At 53.9% G+C, this 26354-nt stretch overlaps 1 protein-coding gene and 1 long non-coding RNA gene across 2 annotated transcripts; one reads left to right on the top strand and one right to left on the bottom strand.

The window, feature by feature from the left end:
• Positions 1-4232, bottom strand: LOC116884549. Its single transcript, XR_004385877.1, has 5 exons — positions 4144-4232; positions 3877-4021; positions 2413-3537; positions 2010-2203; positions 1-68 (listed from the first exon to the last, which is right to left on the bottom strand). It is a non-coding gene; the product is annotated as an uncharacterized LOC116884549 (long non-coding RNA).
• On the top strand, positions 3600-25591 carry Rapgef3 (Rap guanine nucleotide exchange factor 3). Its single transcript, XM_032885678.1, has 27 exons — positions 3600-4194; positions 9478-9531; positions 9630-9736; positions 9911-10032; positions 10406-10574; positions 11131-11215; positions 11756-11816; positions 11903-11979; positions 12153-12299; positions 12641-12753; positions 13072-13160; positions 13416-13494; positions 13686-13845; positions 13934-14016; positions 14524-14563; positions 16862-16943; positions 17245-17391; positions 20085-20182; positions 20575-20700; positions 20776-20957; positions 21231-21321; positions 21426-21476; positions 22287-22374; positions 22716-22780; positions 23568-23622; positions 23719-23790; positions 25151-25591. Exons 1-27 carry the CDS (start codon positions 3883-3885, stop codon positions 25267-25269), a joined length of 2874 nt encoding a protein of 957 aa, XP_032741569.1. The 5' UTR covers positions 3600-3882; the 3' UTR covers positions 25270-25591.
• The last annotated feature ends 763 nt before the right edge of the window (positions 25592-26354 follow it).

Below are 26354 nucleotides of genomic sequence, written 5' to 3'. Positions count from 1 at the left end.
CTCATTGTTGCCCATTTGAATAGCTTTCTTCAGGTGCTTCCTGTGCATTGACTGCTTCTCTCGCTGACCTGACAAACAAGAGCAACTTAAGGCAGGCTTTGCTGAGGCAGTTTGAAGGTCCAGTGTACCAAGGAGGACCACGGGAGCATGGAGAGTAGAGGAAGGCGAATGGTTTATGTGGTTACGTGGTTACGTCACACTCAGCTTTCCCTTCTTTTCCTTCATGGAGCCCCCCACACCCCCCGTCTGTGAGGATGGTTCAGCCTGAATTCAAGATGGGCCTTATCTCTTAAAACACCTTCAGAGAGACAGAGGCAGAGGCTGGTCTCCTAGGTGGTAGATCTTGTCAAATGATAGTAATTGTCATACCCTGGCTAGCCCTGGCTGGTCCTGGCTGGTCCTGGCTACCACACACACACAGCCCCTTCTGGTGTCTTTTTTTTTTTTTTTTTTTTTTAATTTATTTCACCTATGTGAGTACACTGTCACTATCTTCAAACACACCAGAAGAGGGCATTGTGGGCATCCCCCATTACAAATGGTTGTGAGCCACCATGTGGTTGCTGGGAATTGAACTCAGGACCTCAGGAAGAGTAGTCGGTGTTCTTAACCACTGAGCCATCTCCCCAGCCCCTTCCCGTGACTTAGTATCTTCTCTAGGCATTGCAATCTAAAGGATGCCTGTAGTGTGTAAGGAGCGTGTATGGAGTATCCTGGGGGATTGGGGGGGGGGAGTAGAGCCAGACAGCCTAGATGGGACACAGGGCCAGGCACATGGTTAGATCAACAGGTAAGTAGGTCCTTGAAGTGGAAACTTAAGGGTTCTTTGGAAAGTCAGTTGGATGGTGTTTTGCTGGGGCAAACACATGAAGGACCATTTCATTAAGCGGGACCCAGGTGTGAAAGGCTAAGGTGAGCTGCATTTGTCGGGATTCCATAGAGAGAAATGCATCAAAAAACTTCTGGGGTGTACTGCAGTTTCTTGCCATTTCCACAGACTCGGGTCTGGAGGCAAGGCTCGTGGAGGACCAGGGAATATTTGGAGGGCATAAACAGGACTCTACAGAGTGACAGAGACAGAGTTTGTCTTGCTGGTACAGCTAGCTGTGCAACACTTGTGGGTCTCACTGGTCTTCCCTTTCCTGAGAGAACTTCTGATTCTCCTGTTGGTCCCTCTTGCTGACTTGAGCCAAGGCTGAGGCCTGGCTCTCTCTGCTAGGTCATGTCACCGTTGTTACTAACCAGACTCTACGGAACTGGACTGCTGCTGTATCCGTGAAGTGTTTGCACATGGATCGAGCTGCTGCTGACCTGTGAACTGAACTGCCGATATCCAGACCTATCTAAACAGGTCCACTCCCCCCCCTCCCCGTATCCTTTCTTTTCCACTACCTCTGGTGGGTAATGGGCTAAAGGCAAGTTTAAGCATTTAAGAACCATCATTAAAAATAAAGCATTGAGGGGCTGGAGAGATGGCTCAGCGGTTAAAAACACTGACTGCTCTTCCAGAGGACCTGAGTTCAATTCCCAGCCACCACATGGTGGCTCACAACCATCTGTAATGGGATCTGATGCCCTCTTCTAGTGTGTCTGAAAACAGCTACAGAGTAGTCATATACATAAAATAAATAAATCTTAAAAAAAAAATAATGCATTGAAAAAAATTAGTTACAGATCCTGCCACATCTATCAACATCTTTCTCACCTGTCCTAAATGGGGTGACAGGAGTAGAAGCTGCCCCCTTCTTACTCCACAGTTAGTTTCAGGGAACTCTTTTTTTTTTCTTCGGAGCTGGGGACCGAACCCACGGCCTTGCGCTTCCTAGGCAAGCGCTCTACCACTGAGCTAAATCCCCAACCCCTTCAGGGAACTCTTTTGCAAGACCTTCTAGGCCACGTCCAGCATCCTGACTGTGGCCACCATTTCACCCCCAACTGCACACATGAGACCACCCATCTCCTATCCTTTCAGACCAAGTATTCGAGCTATTCTACGAAGTTCTAGGAACCTGAGTTGTGAGGAAGACTTGTCTCCAGGTCCTCCTCTTTCCTCAGAGAGGCGCAGAGAAATCTTCAATAGTGTGTCTCCAAGGGTGGGCACTACAGAAGACCTGGAACGTTTGTTCAAAGCTCAGAGTTTCCACTTCGTGCCAATAGGATAGAATCGGAATTCGAGGAGTTAAATCAGTCGTGCTAATATGCCCTTGGGGAAAGAAAAACTGCTGAGACACATACACATTTAAATTCAGTTTTTAAGGGATGGTTAAAGTTCTCAGTGCTGGGTGGAAACGGGCTTAACTATGCTGGATTTAGCCCCACCTCCCCCTTCCAGGTTTAATGGCAGTGGAAAGAAGAGGGCAGAGAGGCTTAGAACCGTAGGTGTGGAACCTGTGCCTCCTTCTAAACCCTCACCGATGTCCTGAGCAATTACCGGAAATCACAGTCCCAGGTCACAGTCTGTCCACTAGAAAGCAGGAGCGAGCGAGACGAAGTGCCGGCCATCTGTGCGACGGTGGAAAGAGGCCCAAGGAGGAGGTGTGCTCTGCCTTCACCTAGCTCGGCACAGGGGAGCACTTTGTGGGCGGGGCGGGGCCCCCAAAGCCCATCCTGTCTTTGAAACTCTGCCACAGAGTCAAGTCCCGGCACTTTACACCTACCCACTTGCCCCTCTCCATCTGGAATGCAGTCCCTCCCCGCCAGCCTCAATTTCCCCACCCGCGCCAGTGTGTGCGATTGGGAGGGCAAAGGTGGGAGGCCAGGCAACGGGATTCCCCCACGGGAAGGCTGCCCAGTTTCAGCCCCGGGCTTCTGGAAACCCTGAGCCCAAACGGGAGGCCGGACGCCCCTGGCCAGGAAGCGGCCCCAGCCCGGATTTCCCTCCCGGGTGGGGCCGCCATGACTCACTCCCTCCCCCTTCCCTAGTTTCCTTGTTTGCATTTCTCCTCTTGGCCACGTGGCGGCGGGTGCAGCCATCACCGCCCCTAACCCGGCACTCGGGCAGCGGCCGGGGCAGATACCCTTCGGCACTTCCTACCCGCTGAACCTCAGGACAAGAGCTTGAACCCACTGACGTAGTCCCGGGTAGGGACTCCATCAACTGCTGGCCCTGCCCCTTCCCTTATGCCCACACCTACCGTAAAGCCGGTGCCTGCTCCCCGCCCCCTGTCCCGGGGAGGGGAAGGGGCGGGCAGCGCAGGGGGTGTGACAGCTCCCGCCCGGACCAGTGCCAGCTGCAGCTTCGCCTGAACGCCCTGTGCCAGCTGGCTTTTACATCTGGGACGGAGGCGGAGGCTCGGAGTCCTTAGTCTTTGGGGAGGGGTGGGGGCTCCCCCACGCCCCCAGCCCTCTACTCACCCAGGACTAACCCCATCTGCCCAGCCCTGCACCTCGCTACTCCCGGCAACCTGTCCTGCTGGAAGCTGACCCTTTCCTGCGCCAGGGACTCACTCATCCCCCTCCAGGACTCCCGGGTGGAGCTGCCCTGGGGCACTCCAGGGTTCCTGCAGCCTCTTGCTAGGGCAAGCACCGCGGTGTGAGCTGGAAAAGAAACATGAAGGTGAGTGAGGTGGGACGGGGTCAGAGCCAAGGAATCCTGCTGTAAAGGGCGGGAGAGGAAGCCGACACGTGGGGGAGTTTGGGTGGGAGAGAGTGGCGGGGAGGAGAATTTGAGGAAAAGCTGCTTCTGTGGATCTAGTGTGTGTACAAAGGTGGACATGCCTTCAGGACATGGGCAGTGAGGTGGGGCCGAATTCCAGCCAGAACTGAGAAGGGCCTCATCTTTGTGAGTCAAGCTGGAGACCCCTAGGTGCGCCAAACCAGCAGGACCCGGGGCAGGTCTTCCTGTCCCTCCCCCGGCTCCTGGCAGGGTTGCCGCACCTCCGCATGACCAGTCCAAGTCCAGAGGACGCTAAGCCTGGGGTGGTGGTAGGAAGGTCCAGCTCCTCCGGCCGATGGCTGTCCACTTTCCTCCCCCCAACACAGGTCAGCTGGCCAGGTGAGAGCCACTGGCAGGTGGGCCCAGCTGTGGTGGAGAGTCCAGCTGTGGGGGCACCGCAGGTGGGAGGTCTCCCGGACGTGGTTCCGGAGGGCACGCTGCTCAATATGGTGCTGAAGAGAATGCACCGTCCCCGGTGCTGCTCTTACCAGCTAGTGTTCGAGCACCGGCGCCCAAGCTGCATCCAGGGACTTCGCTGGGTGAGTACCGGCCATCTGCCAGGGTGGGTCAGGGCTGGAAGAGTTGGACTGTAGTGCTGGCGGGTCAGGCAGCTTTCTCCAGAACAAATACATCTGGATGGATAGAAGGCAGGGAAGTTTGGTGGCAGCGTGTGTGTGGCTGCTCACACAATGAGCCTGTGTGCCCCGTGTGCACGTCGTGCTGCGTGCGCTGCCCCATTCAGCCACCGGTGGGCGAGCAGGAAAGGGCTTTATCATCTACCCATCACCTCCGTGTGCCAGGCGTGGACTTACATGTTGTGAGTTCTTTCTGTGAGGCAGTGGGAGATGTGGGGCCAGGTCAAGTGGGGGTGAAATTAGCTTGGTTACTGTTCTTGACACATCACCGTGGCAACGGTCTCCTTTAGTGAACAATTGAACTGGGCTGAATCTGTTTTTTGGCTCCTGGGGTGAGGTATTTGTGTGAATAAAGCTTGGCCCCTGGCCACCGGGGGACTGAAGAGGTTTCAGGGCGGAGAATGACTGCTGAAGGAAGCCAGTGAGAAGGACAGGGGCTAGGGAGGGGGAAAGGCAGGAACCCGGCTCCTGGAATCCTCTTCCCCAACTACCAGGCTCAACAGTCCTGTCTGTATGCTCCGCTCTCTCTCCCCCCCCCCGAACCCCCCTTCTCTCTCTCTGTCCCCTGTGTGTGTGTGTGTGTGTCTCTGTGTGGGGCAAAGAGTGTGTGTGTGGAGGGTGGGGAGAACAGGAATGGGTGACAGTCTTGGAAAGGATCATCTTTCACCGGCAAGTCTTTTTGAGTAAAAACGTATCAGCATTGATTGTTTCTTTTTCCCATCTTGTCCAGATACTATTTCCATTTCTAATAGAGGAGTCTGAGTTGAGAAAGCCCCAGGTGGGTCTAAAGAAGGAGACCCTTGGCACTGGAGTGGAGCCCCTGCTTGCCCCTCTCTCCCTGGGTCTTTCTAATAGGGGTTGGGGGTGGGAGGAGACTTGTCCTACCCCTCATCCCTACTCAGGCTCCGGGTCACTGTGGTAGTTCCTGCTGGGATCTAGCCGGCTGGAACCCGCCCTCCTTTTCAAGGCTGCAATTACTTGTGCGCTTCCTGTCCCTCCCAGGCTTGGAGAAGCTAGGTAGGGGGTGGGAGAAGGTCAGTTACCAGGACAATGAGGTCACTGGGGAATTTCTTGGGATCTGAAGTTGGAGAGGGTGGAGAAGTCCTCTCCAGTCTCTTTCTCCCCTAAGACCTCAGAAAGGAAGGACCAGATTGTACGAGAGGCTGGACACATGAAGGTTGGGACTGTTGGAGTGTGAAGGGGGTCAAAGGTCTGGAAGCAAGGCCCTCCTCTGCCAGATATGGGGGCAATGTGCTTAGGTTTCTAGGAATAACGTATTTGGCTTTTAGGGCTAGAGAGCACTGTTCCCCATCTTTCTACCATGCCCCTCCTGATGGGTGGAGTAAGATAGATTTAACCTTTTGTGCCTGTGCTTCGGAAGCTCTCTGACCCCCTTGGAGGCTGCATGTCTTGGCTCTCTTATGGCTCATTAGATTCATGAAGTGTTCCTGTGAGGCAGCAAGTGCCAGCAGGGCATGTGCATGCACGGGGTGAAGAGGGTGAACCCAGAGTCCAGGAAGGCAGGCCTGGGCAGTTTAGGCTACACCTCCCTCTTTAGAAAGCCCAGGGGAAAGTGGGTTCACCTTCTGAAGAAGACTTAGTTCATCAGAGACCAGGACAAGAGAAAAAGAAGGCATTGTAGCTCCGGGGGGGGGGGGGCTCGCAGCCATGTGTAGAGAGGACTTTCTGACTATGGCTAAGGCAGTATAGCAACGGGGCGAAAACAGCTTTGAAAAAGATGTGGGAGAGATGAGGTCTTGTACTATATGTGGGAACAAAAAAAGGCTCAGGGTGACCTTGGCTGGGCCCCACAGGTGCAAACAAGACTGAACAGTTTTGGGGGGGAAGTGTTTCTAATCTCCAAATCAAATCCGTCCAAATGATGGCAGTGGCTAAGAGTCACAGTACTTGTGTCCCGTGCCCTATGACAGCGTCATCTTTGTCATATTAAATATGCTCACAACAGCCTGGTGGGACCAGTCCCAGTGGTTTCATCTTCCAGATGTGAAGAGGGAGGCACAGAGAGGTCAAGCAGCTGGCGAAGGGCTGCACAGCTGCTGAGTGGCTGAGCTGCGTTTTATACCCAAGATCTACCTGCGGAATACCTCCGACACCCTCGTGTCCCTGCTCCATGCACAACCTGGCCTAGGACCTTAGCCATGACCAAAGGAACTGGTCTGGTGGGTCCCTGCACCGTCCCCGACTCTCCCTGCAGCCAAACTCTGACACTTAGTGACAGGGAACGAGGGTGGGGCTGGCTATCTGGCTAATGCCAGCATATCCTCTTTTACCTGGGCTCCTTCCTGTCCCAGGCTAAGAAGAGGTCATAGGGGAAGGCTGAGCCAACTGAGGACCTCAAAATGATACTCAGGGCCGTGAGACCAAGTCCAGGGCCAGCCATGGCCCATATGTCAAGGAAGTAGGTACACATAAAAAATAAGAAAGTAGTGAGGTGTGGTGGTGCACACCTTTAATCCCAACACTCAAGAGGCAGAGGCAGGTAGATCTCTGAGTTCCAGGCCAGCCTGATCTACAGAGTGAGTTCCAGGACAGCCAGGGCTATGCAGAGAAACCCGGTCCTGAAAAACCAACACCCCCCCCCAATAAACCAACATGAAGGCTCAGTTACTGCACTAGCATTTGCCAAGCAGTGTGGGCAGGCACCATTCCATGGGCTTCCGATTATTACACTATTTAATGATATGATAATGACCCGCGGGAGTAGGTACTGTTATTATCAATCCCCTTCTCAGACAAGAAGCTTGTGCACCGAGAGCTAAATCAGGGTAAGGTTACACATCCTGGCTGCCATTCAGAAACCAGCATTGGAACACAGGCATCTGGAGGCCACACACACGCCCACTGCTGCTCATTCATGGTCCTCTCCCTGCCTGTCCCCAAGGTTCTCATTCACAGGAGCATTATGAGGGTCCCCGGCTCTGCCTGTACAATGTTCCCCAGGGCACAATGCCCTGCTATTTCTGTGGCTGGGGCCTGCAGTGAGGAAGTGAAAACAGGGTTGAACTCCTGAGAGGCGGTAGGGCTGAAAGCATCGCTTGTGGAGTCAGACAGTTCGGGCGTGAGTGCTGTTTACCACCTGTTAGGTGGGTTATGTAACTGTAACCTTTTTCCCCCTTCTCTCTTTCTGGCTTAGAAATGGGATCCAGACACCTGCTTCACAGAGGCAGCACCTAGCACCTTGCCTTTCTCAGCAACTATGTAACCCTAGGCAGTGAATTTGTCTCCCTTGGCTTCCGCTTTCTTTAGCAAAGTAAAAGGCCCTATGGTTGCCTTCTCAGGCTACGGTTCTCAGACTCCTGTGCCCAGCCCTTGGGGTAGGTAGGGCAGGAAGTGACCGGCTTGATCATATGGCCCAGGTCAGGATAATTCCAGGCAGGGTGGGCTCAGTTGGTAGAGTGCTCGATTAACATGCATGGAGTCCTGTGTAGTGATCAGGAGTTCAAGGTCATCCTCGGATACTTAGAGACTCTAGCCTGGACTGCATGAGACCTTACCTCCAAAAAAAAGTGACTGAAGAGACGGCTCTGTGGATAAGAATATTTGCCACTTTGCAGAAGGCCTGAGTTTGGCTCCCAGCAACCCAGCAACAATGTCCCAGCTACCTATAACTCCAGTTCCAGGGAATCTAACCCTCCTCTATTGTCTATGAGTACACATGCACGCATGCACACATACACACAGGCACGAGCGAGCGCGCACGCACGCACGCACACACACACACACAAACACACACACACACACACACACACAAATAAATCTAACAACAATAATAACAAAGCCCAGCCAGAGCCTGGGCTGTGGCCACCAAAGGGAGCTGGGACAGGAGCTAGGGTGACTTGGGCATTTTGACATGAATAACAAGAAGTCATTAGCACTCGGGCACTGTTTGTTCCAACACAGGGCCTGGCTGGAGACATTCCTGCTCTTCCTCCCTTCCTGGCTCCTCCTCCTCCTCATTTCCTGTTCTTGAGTCTCTAGGGCTGTGTGTCTGGCACTGGACTGGGCCAGTGACCCTGGCAGGGATACCCTTGGGACACCTAGGGACTTCTACCCCATGCTAGGCAGGCACTCGTGTCAGACCTCGGGTCTCTGCCTGGATAGAGTGAAAACATTGCCCGTGCTTAGGACCTGCCAGTCTCAGAGAGAGGACTTGAATCCCAGAGCCCCAGCCAATACTTCTCCAGGTCCTTGAGTGTAGGGAGATGTGGTGGGTGGGGTGGGACTGGAAATGAGACTGCCTTGGGTGGGAGTTCCGGTTTACCCACAGCTGGTTAACAATCCTGCGCGTGCGTGGTTGAATTATGCAGGGCCCTTGAATTCACATCAAGACTTGTTTCCCCGAAAGTCGTAAGGGAACACATCATCTCTGCCTACCACACCTCATGGAAGGTGGATGTGCTCTGTGAGCTGTAGGGGTGCCTTGGGAGGGCTTGTAGGGAACAGAGCAGCCTGCCCAGAGCTGTTCACAAAATCTCCATTTTCAGATGGTTGGAAAAGGGGGTTGTGAGAGGCCTTCGTGGCTGATATGCAGGGCACATTTGCCTAGGAGTCCCTGGTGGCGACATTGCTACCGAGGGCATCATTATGGTAAGCCACTTATGGGCTTTCCAAAGCCTTATCCACCCTTACAGGGCTGTGGCTTGCAGTGTCTGCTAGAAAGAGACAAGCCTGAGTCTGTGCCAACTCATCCCCACGAGTTGCCCTCTTAGTTATGGTTTAGAGATTTTGGACATAGAGATATTGTTCAGGGTAACACCATTAGTACAGAGCCTGGCTCCAGAATTTGTGTTTCTGTTAACTGAGCCACAGCCCTACAGAGGGAGGACCCTGTAGTTGGGCACAGACCTGAGCCTGAGGTCAACCTGTAGTCCCAGCAGGGAGCTGGTTTTCCCAGGCCTGCTATGATGTTTGTGCCCTGGCCTCTCATGAGTCTTGTATCACACCTTCCAACGTCCTCTAGCTCCACCCCAACCAGCCACACTCAGGCCTGTTAGCCTGGCAGCCTGAGTAGTGTGGACCCCGAGTGCACAGAAGAGGGATCTTGGGGCTCTCACCTGCAGCACACTGGTGTGGGAAAAGATGTCTACCGAGAGGGGCCGGGAGGGGTCCCACTCCGTGAGTTTGAAGGCCTCCCACTGATCTGCAAACTCTCCCTACTGTCCTCAGACGCCACTTACCAACAGTGAGGGCTCCCTGGACTTCAGAGTGAGCCTGGAGCAGGTACGCAATGTAGACAGTAGAGCTGGGAGGGGCTATAAGCTGCAGAGGGCGGTGTTCAGGGCCTAAGTTTGTGATGCCCTCCCCCTGCTCCATCCCAGGCCACCACAGAGCATGTGCACAAGGCCGGGAAGCTCCTGTACCGTCATCTCTTGGCAACATACCCTACCCTCATCCGAGACAGAAAATACCATCTGCGACTACATCGGTGGGTCGTGAGTTGGGGGTCCTGCCTGCTGTCTTCCCTTCCCTTCCCTCCTGCAGACATCTGGGCCCAGCCCGGCTTTGCAGGAAAGAGCTGGGCTTGGGCCTGTAAGGTGCCTTTGGATAGAGTTCCGCTCCCTCCCACTTTGATTCTCAGGCCCCCTTCCATTTCTCATAGACAGTGCTGCTCTGGCCGGGAGCTAGTGGATGGGATCTTGGCTCTGGGTCTTGGGGTCCACTCACGGAGCCAAGCTGTGGGCATCTGCCAGGTGTTGCTGGATGAGGGTGCCCTTTGCCATGGTGAGCTGAGCTCTGATTGGGCACTAGGACTGGGTGGGCGTAGGGAAGGCTGACCTGGGGAGTGGACTCTGTTGGGAGCTGTGGAGAGGTTTAAGGCAGTGCTTCTCCACTTTCCTAATGCTGTGACCAACCCTTGATACAGCTCCTTGTGCTGTAGTGAGTCCCAACCATAAAATTACTTTGTTGCTACTTCGTAACTGTAATCTTGCTACTGTTTCGAATCATAACGTAAATATCTGATATGTGACCTCCCCCCTAAAGGGGTTTCAACACATGGTTTGAGAGCTGATGGATTAAGGCATTCTGATAGTGTTAGAATTAAGTCCAATACTTGGCCTGATTTTCTTTTCTCTGCTACGCCTTGGCTCCCCAGTAAAACATGACTGGACCTTCCAGGACCGAGACGCCCAATTCTACAGATTCCCTGGACCGGAGCCCCAGCCTGCAGGAACTCATGACGTGGAAGAGGAGCTTGTTGAGGCGATGGCCCTACTTTCCCAGCGAGGGCCTGATGCCCTACTCACTGTGGCACTCCGGAAGTCGTGAGTAGAGAACCCTGGCCTCTGCTCCCATTCCCACATGGCCTTCCGTTCAGACCTTCCTCGTAGGCTCTCAGAGTCATCTGGAGGAAGGATCTAGATGGTAGAGGCCTGAGCTCAGCTCTCATTCTGCCATGGACTGGCTACGTGATCTCAGCTCCCACATCCCAGACCGTTTCTATTCCTGAGGGTATCAGGCCAGAGGGTGTGAAGACCCTCCCCACTGACAGAGGGTGTGGACTTTGGACTGAGACAGGTCAGGGTTCAAATTCTAGACCAACCAGCTACTCACTGGGTGACTTGGGCCTCTCCAGCCAGATTCCTCTTCTGTGGGGATCATGGTGCTCACGTCCTTGCGAGCGTAGAAAGGAATATTGCATGGGAGGTGCTTAGCTCAGTGCCTAGTGCCAGAGGCTCACCCACAAAGCCTGCTATTGATAACGGTTGGCTTGACTGATAGTTGTGGAATAGCCACCTGGCCCCAGGCCCCAGCGGGCGTGTGGGGTGGCTCCTCCTTGGCTCTGGTCCACAGTTCCCAGAGCTTCCTCTGCTCCTGCAGCCCGGGTCAGCGTACAGACGAAGAACTGGACCTCATCTTCGAGGAGCTGCTGCACATCAAGGCAGTGGCTCACCTTTCTAACTCGGTCAGTGTATGCAACAGACCTGCTCTTTAGCCAGACCTCTTCCTACTTCTAGGTGGGGGTGACGGCGGGGGAGGGCAGTTCCCTCCCCATGGCTTGAAGATTTCCACCTAAGGTCTTCTTTTAAAATTACAGTTTTTAAATTATTTTATCATTTCATGTGTATGGATATACTTGTGCATAACACGCATGCCCGGTGCCCATGGAATCTAGAACAGGGCATCGGATTCCCTGGAACTGACATGACGGATGGTTATAAGCCAACATCTGGATGCTGGGAATCAAACCCAGGTCCTCTGGAAGAGTAGCCAGTGCTCGTAACCACGCAGCCATCTCTCCAGTCTCTCCACCTAGTTTCTTAACCACCAGCCGTCAGTCTAAAGATTGTCCATTCCTTTCCCTTACTTTGTCTCTGCCATGTCCCAGGGACAAGCAGTCTGACTGTAGCTCTATCCTCTGGCGCTGTCTTTGGATGTACCCTGTCTCTCAGCTTGTCTCTCTACCCCAGGTTACCTCTGTTGATCTTCTTCTCCCCACCCCTAGGTGAAACGGGAACTAGCTGCTGTTCTGCTCTTCGAACCACACAGCAAGGCAGGAACTGTGTGTAAGTCGAGTTGGCCACCATGTCTGGAGCCTCGGGGGCAGCTGTAGGTGGTAGGAGGGGACAAATCTGATTGGTGCTTCTGTCAGTGTTCAGCCAGGGGGACAAGGGTACCTCGTGGTACATTATCTGGAAGGGATCTGTCAATGTGGTGACCCATGGCAAGGTAAGCTCTCCCTCCAGCCCACCGGGGTAGATGTCAACGCTCTTTGCTTCATGACTTCACGGACACTCCTTTGGATAGTAGCCCCAAGGCTGCTGACCCCACACATACGTCTGAGACTGTCCCTCCCACGGGCTGGTGGGTAGGGGCAGGCTGTGATTGAGTCCTGGCTTCAGGGGCTGGTGACCACGTTGCACGAGGGAGATGACTTTGGACAGCTGGCTCTGGTGAACGACGCACCTCGAGCAGCCACCATCATCCTTCGAGAAAATAACTGTCACTTTCTGCGCGTGGACAAGCAGGACTTCAACCGCATCATCAAGGTGCCATAGTTTTGGGGGGGATGTTTGGGGGTGGTGAGAACATGGTGGGTGTATGGGCAGAGGCACCGGCATCAGAGAGGATTTGTAAGGAAACTTGGCATCTGACTGGGAGTGCACACCCTCAGTTTGGTGTGAGAGACTAGGGACTGGTGGGCGAGGGGCGGGGATTGAGGGGGTTGGGTCTGTGGAGGCTCTGAGGCTGAGAGATCTGATACAGGTGGATCTGGAGAAAAGCGGGGGCTCCTTAGGGGCCTCTAGGGCTCTAGACTTGGAAGGGAGGTGGTATAGGAGGTCTGGCAAGCAGCTCAGTGTGTTGAGCATCGGTGTGGCTCCTCCCCCAGGATGTGGAAGCAAAAACCATGAGACTGGAAGAACACGGCAAAGTGGTGTTAGTTTTGGAGAGAACCTCTCAGGGTGCTGGCCCTTCCCGCCCTCCGACCCCAGGCAGGAACCGGTAACGAGCCTATCACATCTCTCCCCACGCAGCTCCACACGCTGCCCTACACACTACCTCTCCACACTTCCAAGCCTTGCTTGGTATCCATGCCATGGTCATGTCCCTTGGCCATCTAGGGGTATGAGGCACTGAGGAGGGACTGAGGGACCGAGAGGATGTATCAGTGCCTCCTCTCCAAGACAGAATAGGGCTGGCCAATCAGAAGGCACGATGTAATCCATTATCGATGTCTGTGTACAGAGGGGTGATGTTCTTAGGGCACATGCTATCGATTGACTGTCTCCCCTTGCTATCGATTGACTGTCTCCCCTCTAGATATACGGTAATGTCTGGCACCCCAGAGAAAATCCTAGAACTCCTGTTGGAGGCTATGAGACCGGATTCCAGTGCTCATGACCCAACAGGTAGCGTCAGAAGACACTCTCCCTGTTCTCCAAGTCATCAGGAGGTCACTGCAGCCTGACCTCAGCAGGCTCTAGATTGGTCCACACGGGCAGTTGGCAGGAAGTACCCTTCGCTTGGGTGGAGAGAACCGTCATAGGGGTTGGGCGCTGTTTCCCTTGCTTGTGCTGACTTAGGGGACGTATATTCCTGCCGCGCATATAGGTGTGCTATGACATGGGCTGAAATCCCTTCCCAACCCTAACCCTGCCCAACAGAGACATTCCTCAGTGACTTCCTGCTGACCCACAGTGTCTTCATGCCCTGCACACAGCTCTTCGCCGCCCTCCTGCACCAATATCCTTCCAGCCCCGGGATGCTGTGGGTAGGGCATGGGATGGTGTGTTGCGTGTGGAGGTTCGGGAAGGAATCCCTATCGAAGTGGCTGCCATGACCCTTCCCTGGCACCCGGAGCATGCCTGACCCAGTCAGGCCCTGCACAGCGGGTGCTTGGACGGCATGTTGTGGTTCCCTTGACTGGTGTCCACCTTCCACGTGGAGCCATCAGAGCCTGCCGGGGGCAGCGAGCAGGAACGCAGCACCTACGTCTGCAACAAGAGGCAGCAGATTCTGCGTCTGGTCAGCCGGTGGGTGGCCCTCTACAGCCCCATGCTCCGCTCAGATCCCGTGGCCACCAGCTTCCTCCAGGTACCTGGGAGTATGGCTGGGCTGGCTGGGCTGACCCATGAAGGTACAGCTGCAGCCATCCCAGGAGCTGACTCTTGGTACTTCCCAGAAACTCTCAGACCTGGTGAGCAGAGATACCCGACTTAGCAACTTGCTGAGGGAACAGTACCCGGAGAGACGGCGACACCACAGGTGACCAGTGACCAGAGCTCATGGGTCCTCCTTGTGCAGCAGAGGTTGAGCTGCTGGCCCTGGTGCATCCAGGCCTCCAGGCTCTGTCCCCACATACGCTACGATCATTCATTTGCTTGTGCTTTACATTGTGTGCCTATGTCTCCCTTTCGGCCAATTACTGTGGACTATGGTACCCAGGTCCACTGGCCCTGCTCATCGATCAACTCCTCTGAGTTTAATCTTGCTTCCCCAGAAGCCGGGGTTCAAGGGCAAGAGCTTCTTTAGATCCCAAGAACCTGTATCTTGCTCCTGTTTCCTCCTTCCTTCTGGCCTCTGGAAACCACAGAAGCCCATCCGGGTCTTAAGCGCACCTCACCCCCCTGCCCTGTGTATGCTCTTCCCACATCCCTCTGAACTTCTGGGGAGGGCAAGATGGGATCCAGACCACTGTGGCCACTGGCCCTGAGAACACCCTGCCTGCCAGGGTCCTCAGTGGCTCTCTCTCTCTCTCACTCTTCTCTGCAGGTTGGAGAATGGCTGTGGGAATGTATCTCCTCAGACCAAGGTGCCTGTTCTGCCTCTTGTTTTCTCCCTCTGCCCAGCCCGGCTTCTTCCTCTGCCCCTCCAGCCCCGACACCCAGAGTGCCCTTGACCTGTGCTGGGTGCATCAGAGAAGGTCCTGTGAGAGCTCCTAAGTTTAAGGGGACACCTTCATTCTTACCCTAAGGCGCTTTTATTCCTTTGGGAGGTGACTCACGAGGCCTGCAGTTGTAGCTGGGAGATGAGACAGGTGACTGGGTTCATCTCTGAGAGCCAAGGGTTTCTGGTGGGTGGTGGCGTAGGAGCTCACATGGTCTGAAAAGGCTTGCCCCGGGGCTCCAGGTGGCCAGCCCACTCCCAGCTGAGGCTGGGGACGAGGTGTGGAGTTGCGACTGGAGTTAAGATTTGGTTGAAGAGTAGCAGGAGAAAGAACTGGAAAGAAGGGAGGCTGGGTTGGTCCTAGGGAAGTGAACTCAAAAGTGAGCACCATGGCTTCAGCCAGCCCCGCCAGCCAGAGGCTCCTTCCTGCTGTCCTCACAGATGGCCTCACCCCAGGACCTTTGCACTTGCCTTCTGCATGGGCCTTTTTTCTGCCAGCCTTTACCTGTTTAGACCCTGCTTGTTCTGAACAGAGCCAGAATGTGTGTCCCCAAGAGGTCTCCCCAAATCCCATCCGAGCATCCCCAGACGCCCTTTCTGGTTTCTTCAAAGCACTCTCCTCTTGTAGATGCTTTTCTTTGTTTGCTAAGGGAACTTGACTCCTCATACCTCCAACTCCTCACCCTGCTTTCTACGATTCTTCCTTTCTGCTCTTCCAATACTAGGCTCCTCCCCCCACGCCAGAACTTGTGATGTGTTGTATGTTCCTATCGGTCACGTCCCCCCAGGATGCAGGGCTGGACGTGAGAGACTTGCTTCTTCTGCCTGTGGAGCAGAGCTGTGAAACAGAGGCATCTGAGAAAGTGGGTGGAGAGATGACTTGCTGACGTACCCTGAGGCTTAGAGAGGTGTCCTGGGAGCTGACAGACAGAGCCCCAGGCAGCCCTAGAGGCTGACGAGGGGACCAGGAAGGGGGTCAGGGGCCAGAGTATCTCCTGCTTGTGAACCTTTTCGAGGTTAAAGGAGACAAGCGATGATGACTTCTGTCCCTAGCTCAGTGTGTCTCTACTCAGGTGGGTTAGAAGTGAGTGGCTGTGTACCTGGGGATGGGGGAACTTTTTTTTTTTTCCGTTTCTTTTTTTCGGAGCTGGGGACCGAACCCAGGGTCTTGCGCTTGCTAGGCAAGTGCTCTACTACTGAGCTAAATCCCCAACCCCAAGTGGGGGAACTTTTTTTTTTTTTTTTGTTCTTTTTTTTTCCGGAGCTGGGGACCCAACCCAGGGCCTTACGCTTCCTAGGTAAGCGCTCTACCACTGAGCTAAATCCCCAGCCCCAAGTGGGGGAACTTTTAAGGTAGGAGAGATGGCACTGGGGACCCAGAGGAAAGTGGTAAGCTTTGGGGAGTATCAAGGAGCATGAACTAGGAATTGCACAGCGGACCCCTGGAGAAGTCTGAAGCAATGGGTCACAGATAGGGATGTAACTTGAAAGCTGGGGCCCTGGTGAGCCCAGCACAGGTTCAGGTGCTCAAGTGGCACTCGTGGTAGGGACTCTGAGGAAGCTGTTTAGGAAGGGGCAGGGGGTAGGGGGCAGCTCCATTTAGAGGCAGAGAGAAAGTACCAGATTTGGAGAGAGTCGAAGCCAGGTGAGCCCATGTTAGGACCGCTCACAGGGAGGCTGTCTGGCATTTGCGGACCACTGGGACAGGGCAGCTCTTGCAGGACGAGGGCACAGGGAGAGCACGTTTCTAGCCACGTAGCAGTGGCTGTGTGGCCTTTAGCCCATCACTTAACTTCTCCGAGCCTCATTTATCTCGTCCACAAAATGAGCACTAAAAATATTTTTTCTCCAAAGGACTACTGTGAATATTAAGACGCCCAGAACAATGCCCACTTTGTAGCAAATGCTAGCTGAGGGAAGGAAAGAAGAAGCAGAAAAAAACTGGGCCCAGGCATTTTCATCCCAGAACAGCCCTGGCCCTGTTTATGGAGGTGGCTGAACACACCCCTCCCCTCGTATCAGATGACTGGCCTGCACTTGACCTCTGGGTCTCCTCGAGCCTGGCTCCCTGCCCTCCCTAGACTTTGGGTTCGGGCGACCAGCAGAGCCCCTGGCAATATGATGTTTTGGGGGTCCCCGCTGGTCGCCACCACAAAGGCCCTCCCTGACTTTGCCCTGTATGTCGTCCGTGGACTCTGGAGCCTTATTCCTTTTCCCCTTTCAGGCCCGGAATGCACCTGTTTGGTTTCCTAACCATGAGGAACCCCTCCCAAGCAGCGCTGGGGCCATCCGAGTCGGGGACAAAGGTGGGTGGGATAAATAAGCAAGCTGGGCGTAGACTGTGTCAGCATTGCCATCTCTGTCTCCCCTGCCTGGCTGGTGTCACTTTGGGCTAGGGGAGGACATGTCCCTGCAGCCTTTACTGCAGCTGCCAAGCGGGTCAGCCACCTGTGCTCCTTCCCTAGGACTCCCCACTGGGCTTTGGCACCAACCTACTTTGCTTCTCCTTGTATCCCCCTTTCCTGCCCTATGGTTGTCCTTTGGCTGCTCCCCCTAGGGAGGGGAGACCAGGCAGCAGCTTCCAGCTCATCCCCTCCTCCTCTCCAGTCCCCTATGACATCTGCAGACCCGACCACTCGGTGCTGACCCTGCACCTGCCGGTGACAGCCTCCGTGAGGGAAGTGATGGCAGCTTTGGCCCATGAGGACCACTGGACCAAGGGGCAGGTGCTGGTAAAGGTCAATTCTGCCGGTGGTGAGTTGTGTCTCTGCATTAACTCTCTACCCTGGGAGAGAGCGCCCTCAGACCCAAACCCACAGCCTTGAATTCAGAGTGTTGCTTTCACACCCTGAATTTGGGGCAGGATTACCACATCTCCTCTGGCTGTTTCAGAGGCAATGCTCAAGACCCAGCTTGCTGGCTGTGGCTCCCAGGGTGGGGTGTGTGAGCTCCTCATTTGTAAAGCATAGGTAGTGAGAATTCTGTGAGAATTAAACGAGGAAAGCATTTAGGATGCTCTCTGACATCTGCCCTTCTTATACACTCCTTCATTCCCATCACTGTCTCGAAAGAGGAAATCTTTTCTTTTTAAAGATTTATTTATTATGTATAAGTTACACTGTTGCTGTCTTCGGACACACCAGAAGAGGGCATCTGATCTCATTACAGAGAGAGCCACCATGTGGTTGCTGGGATTTGAACTCAGGACCTCTGGAAGAGCAGTCAGTGCCCCCCCCCCCAGCTGGGGACCGAACCCAGGGCCTTGCACTTGCTAGGCAAGCGCTCTACCACTGAGCTAAATCCCCAACCTGCAGTCAGTGCTCTAATCCACTGAGCCATCTCTCCATTCGGAAAGAGGAAATCCTATCCCCTCTTTACAACCATGGAAACCAGCAAGGTCCCTGAGCTAATGGAGTTAGTGAGCATGTGGCTAGCCTTCGATTTTAGGTAGTCTTATTGTCACTCAGCAGATCTCCTAGTTTGCTTTCTGGCTTTGTGGTAAAGAGCATGATCAAAAGAAATTTGGGGAGGCAAATGTATAGCTCAGTTTACAGCTTAGCAGCCCCCTGTGAAGGGAAGAAACATCTGCCTGCTTTCTTATAGGACCCAGGGCCACATTCCCCCGTGGCACCGCCCACAGTGGGCGGAGCCTTCCAGATCACTCGTTAATCAAGAAAATGCCCCACAGGCTTGGGACAGGCCAGCCTGACAGAGGCATTTTCTCACTTGAGGTTCCTTCTTCCCAGAGGAGTCTAGCTTGTGTCAGGATGATGAACTAGCCAGGATTGCAAACACTTTAAAAATAAGGTTTTTTAAAAAATAGCTTTAGTTTTATTTGATGTATTGGTTGTTTTGCGTAAATGTACGCCGTACATGGGTTTGATTCCCGTGAAAGTCAGAAGAGGGGGTTAGATCTCCTGAAACAGGAGGTACAGAAGGTTGCGAGCCACCAAGTGGGTTCTAGGAATAGAACCCAGGTCCTCTCCGAGAGAGACCAGTGTACTTAACTGCTGAGCCACCTCTTCGGCCCTGAGAGAAAACATTTTGAAGGGTCAACTATGTAAGCAGGAATGGGCTATGTGCTAGAATTACTCCAGCAACCAGGACAGAACTGCAGGATGAGGGTGAACATAGACTCCCGGGGCCAGGAGAGAATTCCATATTAACTGCTACCCAGCGGAGAGACCTTGGGCCTCTCTGAGTCTCCATTTCCTTGTCTGCCAAGCGACTGCATTATTCTGAGAGTCTCCTGTAGCCCTTAGACTGCAGATGCCCATTAGGCATGCAACCCTGAGTCTAGCACATCTCTGCCTAGACGCCTGTCTATGTTCTCAGGACCTACTTTGGGAAAATTTGGCATGTTAAAAGCCATTGTTGTCTTTGAGTAGTGTAGCCTGGACAGTCAGAGCCCAGCAGTCAGGAACTGTGGCAGTCAGGGAACTGTGGCAAGAGAAAAGCCCTCACCCTTCAGGAATCAGCCAGTGGCACTAGAGCTCACCTGTGTGCTCAGCTCTGGGAAGCAATGCCCTCTGGTGGCTACCTGGTGAGTTACTGCTGGCCAACGTCCTCCTTTATTGAGATCTTACTATGTGGCAGTCATTTTTCAGACCACTGATGGTCACTAACCAGTGCTCTATTACAAATCTCCGTAAGTGTCCACTTGTGTATAAGTTATATATAAAACCACTTCCTCAACATGGGATAATAAAGCTATACATGAAATAGAAGAAATGGATTAAAGGAAGAAAATAGAGGGGCTGGAGAGATGGCTCAGTGGTTAAGAGCACTGACTGCTCTTCCAGAGGTCCTGAGTTCAATTCCCAGCAACCACATGGTGGCTCACAACCATCTGTAATGGGATCTAATGCCCTCTTCTGGTGTGTCTGAAGACAGCTACAGTGTACTCGGAGAAATAAAATAAATAAACCTTTAAAAAAAAGAAAGAAAATGGAGGGAATTGGATTAAATAGAAGAGCTAACTTTTTCTCTGGACACATGAGTGGTCTTGTATGCTGTACTTTGGAAGCCACTGGTCAAAGACTCAAAGCACTGTTTAGTTTATAATGGATAAAAGTCAACATTTAGAGGTAGATAGGACGTTTCCTAATTTCCAGAGGGCTCTTTATTCATGTCTTTTACCTGCAGCAGCCACACATATAAAAATGACCTGGGAAGTGGTTGGGATGAGTCCTACAGGCTTCCGTTTATGGAGGAGGAAATGGAGGGTCAGGAATGTTGACGTCTTATCCGCAGTTGCCCAGTCTCAGTTGCTACCTGAGTCAACGCTACAGGCAGTGTCGAGGTCTGGGCACGAGTGCCTGTGCGTTTAGAGTCTCTACCCGGCCATTGCCAGAAGAAGAAAACTTTCAGATAGGCAGGGCCTCCAGCTGCTCCCTGGCCTCCATCCCACCCACCTCCCCTCAGCACAGCCTCTGCTGTCTTCACAGATGTCGTTGGCTTGCAGCCAGATGCCCGCGGTGTGGCCACATCCCTGGGGCTCAATGAGCGGATCTTTGTTGTCGACCCACAGGAAGTGCACGAGCTGGTAGGGACGGGCAGGCTGCCAGAGCCTGAGAAGCTCTGGGACCAGGAGGCAGGGTGGGTTCTGGGGGATGGCCACAGAGGCGAGAGGGAGGCGTTTGGCTCTGGCTGCTCCACAGGGAAAAGGGAGGGATGGCCACAGCACTTGGAGATGGCCAAGGGGAAAGAGGGGCTAGCTCTAGACCCTGACTCCAGAGGCTCAAGCCAGAGTTCCAGCATGCTAGGCCTGCTGTTAGCTGTCAGAACAGCGACCCCTCAGGAGAGCCTGCTTTTCACCGTTCTCGGACCTGAGAAGCCTCTCTACTTTGCGATGCCCCGTCTGTCCGTTGTCCCTCTCACCGCAGGCAGAGTCTTTGTCCCAGGTCCTCCCTGTGTCTGAGCATTCTTCTCTTGCAGACCCCACACCCTGAGCAGCTGGGGCCCACTCTGGGTTCTTCTGAGATGCTGGACCTAGTGAGTGCCAAGGACCTGGCAGGCCAGCTCACAGAGCATGACTGGAACCTCTTCAACAGGATCCACCAGGTGCTGGAGGTAGAGCTGAGGGGTGTGGGCAGGACACCGGGCCTGGCATGCTGACCTGGTCTTTACCCTGTCCAGGTGGAGCTGATCCACTATGTACTGGGCCCCCAGCACCTGTGGGACGTCACCACTGCAAACCTGGAGCGCTTCATGCGACGCTTCAACGAGCTGCAGTACTGGGTGGCCACCGAACTCTGTCTCTGCCCGGTTCCTGGCCCCCGGGCTCAGCTACTCCGGAAGTTCATCAAGCTGGCAGCCCAGTGAGTGCCTACTGGGACAGCGGAGTGTGTGAAGATGATGGGTATGGGGGGATAGTGGAATGTGTGGAGACAATGTGGTGTGTCGCCCGTCCCGTGGCCACCCTCACTTAACCCCCTTCCCTGCCCACTGTGTTGCCCAATCTGCCTTCCTTTTTGTTCCTGGGTTCCCAGTGCCTTTGGCTCTTTACTTGACCCACCCACCCTACAAAGGCATCCCTGGGGATTGGGCTGTTTCCTCTGAGGGTGTGTCTGGGTCTTGTGCTCACATCACAGCCTCAAGGAGCAGAAGAATCTCAACTCTTTCTTCGCGGTCATGTTTGGCCTCAGCAACTCGGCCATCAGCCGCCTGGCCCACACCTGGGAGGTAAGTGGCCCGGATCTGCCAAGGCCAGTCCTCTGACCTCCTGGGGGATGTTAGCATGGCTCTCTCTTCCCAGCCATGGCCCCTCACCTGTCTCACCTTCACAGCGTCTGCCCCATAAAGTACGGAAGCTGTACTCGGCCCTGGAAAGGTTGCTGGTGAGTGCTGAACCCATTCCCACCTTCTCTGGACCCTGGATCTTGGGCTTTTAAAGGCTTTCAGTGCCCACCTAGGGCCTGTGTCCCTCTGGCCTGTGGTTGTGGGAGCTGGCTGAGGGCATTCAGTATAGTGATGGGGGCTTTGTGGTATATACTCTACCCACTGTTATTCATGGAGAAGACGTTTGCCCTGGATATGAGACCACAGGAGGCCCAGGGATGTCATAGGTCTGAGATTCAAGAGTAGGCTCTGCCTGAGGGCTGGGCTGAGCTTGACAGCAAAGAGGTATTCCTTGAGGTAGTGAGCAGAAGACGCACTGTGTGTCAGGACCCACTGTGTGTCAGGTAAGAGGGTGTCACTGGACCCTCCGGGACCCTTAAAGGGCTGGCAGACCGGACTTGTAAGACAGACGGAATGAGGAATGAGACAGGGATAGAGCTTCCTGGAACTTTTGAAAGTTTCGTATCCTTCCAGAGTAGCAAGAGCGCCAAGGTGTTTTCAGCCTTGGGCATCAAGAAAACTGAGATCCAAGGGGCTCAGGGGGACACACCCACCAGAGAGGTAGAGAGGCTGAGAGGGGCCTCTGAGATTAATCACCATGAAGATTTCCTGGGGGGCACTGGGAACTGAGAAAGCTAGGCCTCATCACTGTCTGGTCTACAGACAGTAGTGTGAGGGGCGGCTGGTTTGTGGAGGTTGGCTTGGAGCCCCTCCAGTGTGGCCTGCGACCCAGGTGAGGATGGGTCTGTGGTGGACCATCATGTGTGGGATGAAAAAGTCCCCCTCAGGGAAGCCTTCTCTCCTTGCAGGACCCTTCCTGGAACCACCGGGTGTACCGATTGGCTCTCACCAAGCTCTCTCCTCCTGTCATCCCTTTCATGCCCCTGCTACTCAAAGGTAGGCCCTGGGCTCTCCGCCTCCATCCCTGGGCTTCATTTTCCCCTCAACACTGTGGCGATGACAGCTGAAGGGCTGACACACAGGGAGGGCTCAGCTAAATTAGAGGTTGACAAACTGAAAGAAGTTAGGGCGGGAACACAGCAGGGCTGAGAGCCAAAGGCTGTGGTTGATGCCCCAAGAGATACCAGGGAGTTGCCATGGCTCAGAGGCTGTTGCAGGCTGAACCGTGTGGTTGGGACAGGCTCTATGCTTCCCATGGTTGGCCTCTCACCTTCCCTGGGATGCAGGAGAGGAAGGCCTTTGGGGACTTATAAGCAACGAAAATCATCGCTTTGCAGACATGACCTTCATCCATGAGGGGAACCACACACTGGTAGAAAACCTCATCAACTTTGAGAAGATGGTGAGTTTGAGGACAGTGGGCTCCTACCTCCTGTGTTAGCTGGCAATGTGACAGTTGCCCAGGAAGGGGCAAAAGTGGGTGTCCACTGTTGGAACCTGAGCCCCAGACATGCATGCGAGTAACCCTAGTAGGGCAGGAGGCTAAGGCTGGTTTAGAACAGATTCTGTGTTTTTTTTTTTTTTTTTTTTTTTTTTTTTGGAGCTGGGGGGAAACAGCCTGGGCTTTAGAGAGCCTTGTTTGTTTTTTTTTTTTTTGTTTTTTTTTTTTTTAATAGCTCCTGCCTCATCTTACTGCACATGGGAGGGTCTGCCTTTAGCACTACTAAATGATAGCCTCAAACATCATACTGATCTGGGCTGGAGAGATGGCTCAGAGGTTAATGGCACTGACTGCTAATCCAGAGGTCCCGAATTCAATTCCCAGCAACCACATGGTGGCTCACAACCATCTGTAATGAGATCTGATCCCCTCTTTTGGTGTGTCTGAAGACATCAACAGTGTATTCATATACATAAAATAAATACATTTTATTTTTAAAAAAATCACACGGCTCAGTAAGAGTCCCTTCCAGCTCTTATCTCCTAGCCTTCCCCGATCTCTGTCTTCCAGCTGCTGCCTCGCTCCCATTGAGCGTCTGGATGTACTGGGTTGAAGCAGCCATAACCCTGTCTTTTATAGACACCCTAGTCCCTATCAGCGTAGTTCAAAGGGAGCTTCGCTCCCAGATCCCCATATGCAGGCGACACTCTTGACAGGCCAGATCTCTTGACTCTTGTGTTGTCCTCAGCGAATGATGGCCAGAGCCGTGCGGATGCTCCACCACTGCCGAAGCCACAGCACCGGTAAGAGGTGGTCTCCTGGGCGGGAGCCCCTCAGCACCCCCGGGGAGGCTCTGTGTGGCCGTCTCCCTGACTCTCCCCCTCTCTCTCTCTGCCCAGCGCCTCTATCACCACTCAGAAGCCGGGTTTCCCACATCCACGAGGACAGCCAGGCATCGAGAATCTCCACATGTAAGTGGTGGGACAGGGTACTGACAGTTGGCATAGCTGGGACAGAGCCGGACGCTTACGTACCGTACGTAAGCGTACGTACGGTACGTAAGTGTACAATACGTAAGCGTAGAGTTCGTTGGCACCTGTCTGGGAAAGTTACGGCCGCTAGCTCAAGCTAAGGGGGAAGTGCTGGAGGTGAAGCTCGTGTGCTAACTCCAACCTATGCACTTATCTGATGGGAGCTCATGCAGTTAAGGAGTAGTTGTAGCCAATGGTTCAGATCACAGTGCTTGCCCTGTGCTCACAGATAGATACATCCATGGTGATAATCCTCTGAGACTGGCTCAGTCCAAGGCAGGAAACACAGATGGCGACTTGGTTCTCCACTGTCCGCTGCCTCTCTCTCCACGCAGCAGCCACTATGATGAGTTTTGAGTCACTCCTGTTTTTATTTTATATTTTGCTTATTGGTTGATTGATTTTTATCTGAGACGGGCTTGCCTCATGACCCAGGCTGGGATTCCAAGCCTGAGCCATAGCCTGTGCTTTCATTTAAAACTAATAATAAAAAAAAGCCTTATCTCACACCTGCATGCACGGTGAACTTTTTGCAAGTTTTATTCTCATCGATGTGTGTATGCACCTGTGCATGTGTGTGAGGATGGATGCCATCCACGTGCATATGGGCGCACACGTGTGTGTGCGGTGGTCAAAGAACAGCGTTGGGTGGTCTTCCTTGGGCACCCACTCTCTCTTCTTTGTGAGAGGTCTCACTGACCTGGAACGTACCAGGCGTCCTAGGCTGTCGGGCTAGCCCCAGTGATCTGATCATTTCTGCCTCACCAGCATGGGAATTACAGCCGCCCAACACAACAAGCAGTTCATACCCTGAGCTATCCCTCCAGCTTTTGCTCCTTTCCCGTTTTGGCTTTGCTAGCCTGGAACTCATTATGTAGCCCAGGCTAGCTTCAAACTCATAAAGATCCCCATGCCTCCACCTCCTGGGTGCTAGGAGCAAAGGTGTGCACCACATGCTTGGATGTTTTTGCTTTTTTTGTTTTGTTTTTTGAAACAGGGCCTGGGACTCTCCATCCTCCTGCCTCAGCTCCTGAAGCTCCAGGATTATAAATGTGCACCACCATATCTGTTTTAGTTCCTACTATGCTGAGACTGTGGTGGGGTGTGGGGTCTTCTTTATTCAGACTTTGCAACCTCTGCCCTCCTGACTCTGTGGTGGGAGAGACAGTGGTCTGGGAACTGGCATTGAGAGGATGTGAGGTGGGGAAGAAGAGAGAGCTAAGGCTGCTTCCTGGAGAGAGGTAGGCACCGTGAAGTGGCCATGGCGCCTTGCCTCTCTGATGGTTCTCCCTTCCTCCAGGTTCCGAGCAGTCCCTGAGCACCCGGAGTCCAGCCAGCACCTGGGCTTATGTCCAGCAGCTGAAGGTCATTGACAACCAGCGGGAACTGTCCCGCCTCTCCCGGGAACTGGAACCATGAGGAAGGACTGGCTGGAGCAGGCACTTCTCTCAGAGAAAGCCAGAGCCTGTGCAACCAAGAGGTCCAGAGGCCAGCCACAGCTGGGCAGGGCTCTCCACAGAGCGGACTCAAGGCCCTGGAGTGGGCAGTGTCGAGGCAGCTGTCCTCTGTGATGACTGTCAGCTGTGAAGATCTTTGATGTTCACGGCCAAGGAAAAGGGGGCATTGAGGCCCCGGGAGGGGTAGGAAAGCTGGGAGGTGCAGGACTCTGGTTCAGTAGAGAGCCCTCCCATAGGGCTTTCCGCATGTCTGTATGTCTGTACATGCAGCTGTGCTGTCCATGGACGCCAGGCCCTGTGCTTGTTTTCACAGGGGCCAGCGAGCTTACATCTGCATGGGGTGTGTGTGTGTGTGTGTGTGTGTGTGTGTGTGTGTGTGTGTGTGTGTGTGTGTGAGAGAGAGAGAGAGAGAGAGAGAGAGAGAGAGAGAGCACTGGGTGGTGCCTTGCCTGGGAGAGGGTGGGGCGTTCTGCTGCTCTCACCACACATGTGAGATAAACAGCTGGGTGTGGGCAGAGCCGCTGCCTAGAGTGGTGGTCCCTGTGGAGTTGTATTGTTCCCATAAATTAACAAAGATATGTGTGTTCTGCAGCCTGGTTGTGTGGCAGGGAAAAGCCAGAGGAGGAGGTTGCTCCCTGGGTGCAAAAAAGCAGACCCACCATCTCGGGTTGGGCTCTAGGGAGGCTGACAGTTGCCCGATGGGCTCCAGTGTTGTCCCAGGCACACAGGGGATGTCGGCTCTCTGCAAACAACAACAACAACAGACTGTGAAAGTCCAGCTGCGGCTAATGTCCTCCACTTCCCCTCTCCTGCTGTACTCTCTCCATCTGCCCTTGATCCTGTTGGGTGTCATATGCTGAGCAGGGGGCCCCAAGGGGTTGAGGGGAGAGACACAGGCAGAAGACAGGGAGGCCTAACTGGTTTCCAGGAAATAGGAATGATTTGCCTTGGCGATGAGTGTCTTGTCCCACCCCACCCCACCCCACACAGGGACTGTGGAGGTTAAGGCCCTCTTTTCTCAGCCTCTGCAGTACCTGCCTGGACCCA

The sequence above is a fragment of the Rattus rattus genome, chromosome 1 (genome assembly GCF_011064425.1).
Source record: "Rattus rattus isolate New Zealand chromosome 1, Rrattus_CSIRO_v1, whole genome shotgun sequence".
NCBI lineage: Eukaryota > Metazoa > Chordata > Mammalia > Rodentia > Muridae > Rattus > Rattus rattus.
Note: the sequence above shows the minus strand (reverse complement) of the source record. Positions and strands in the feature narration are given on the sequence as shown.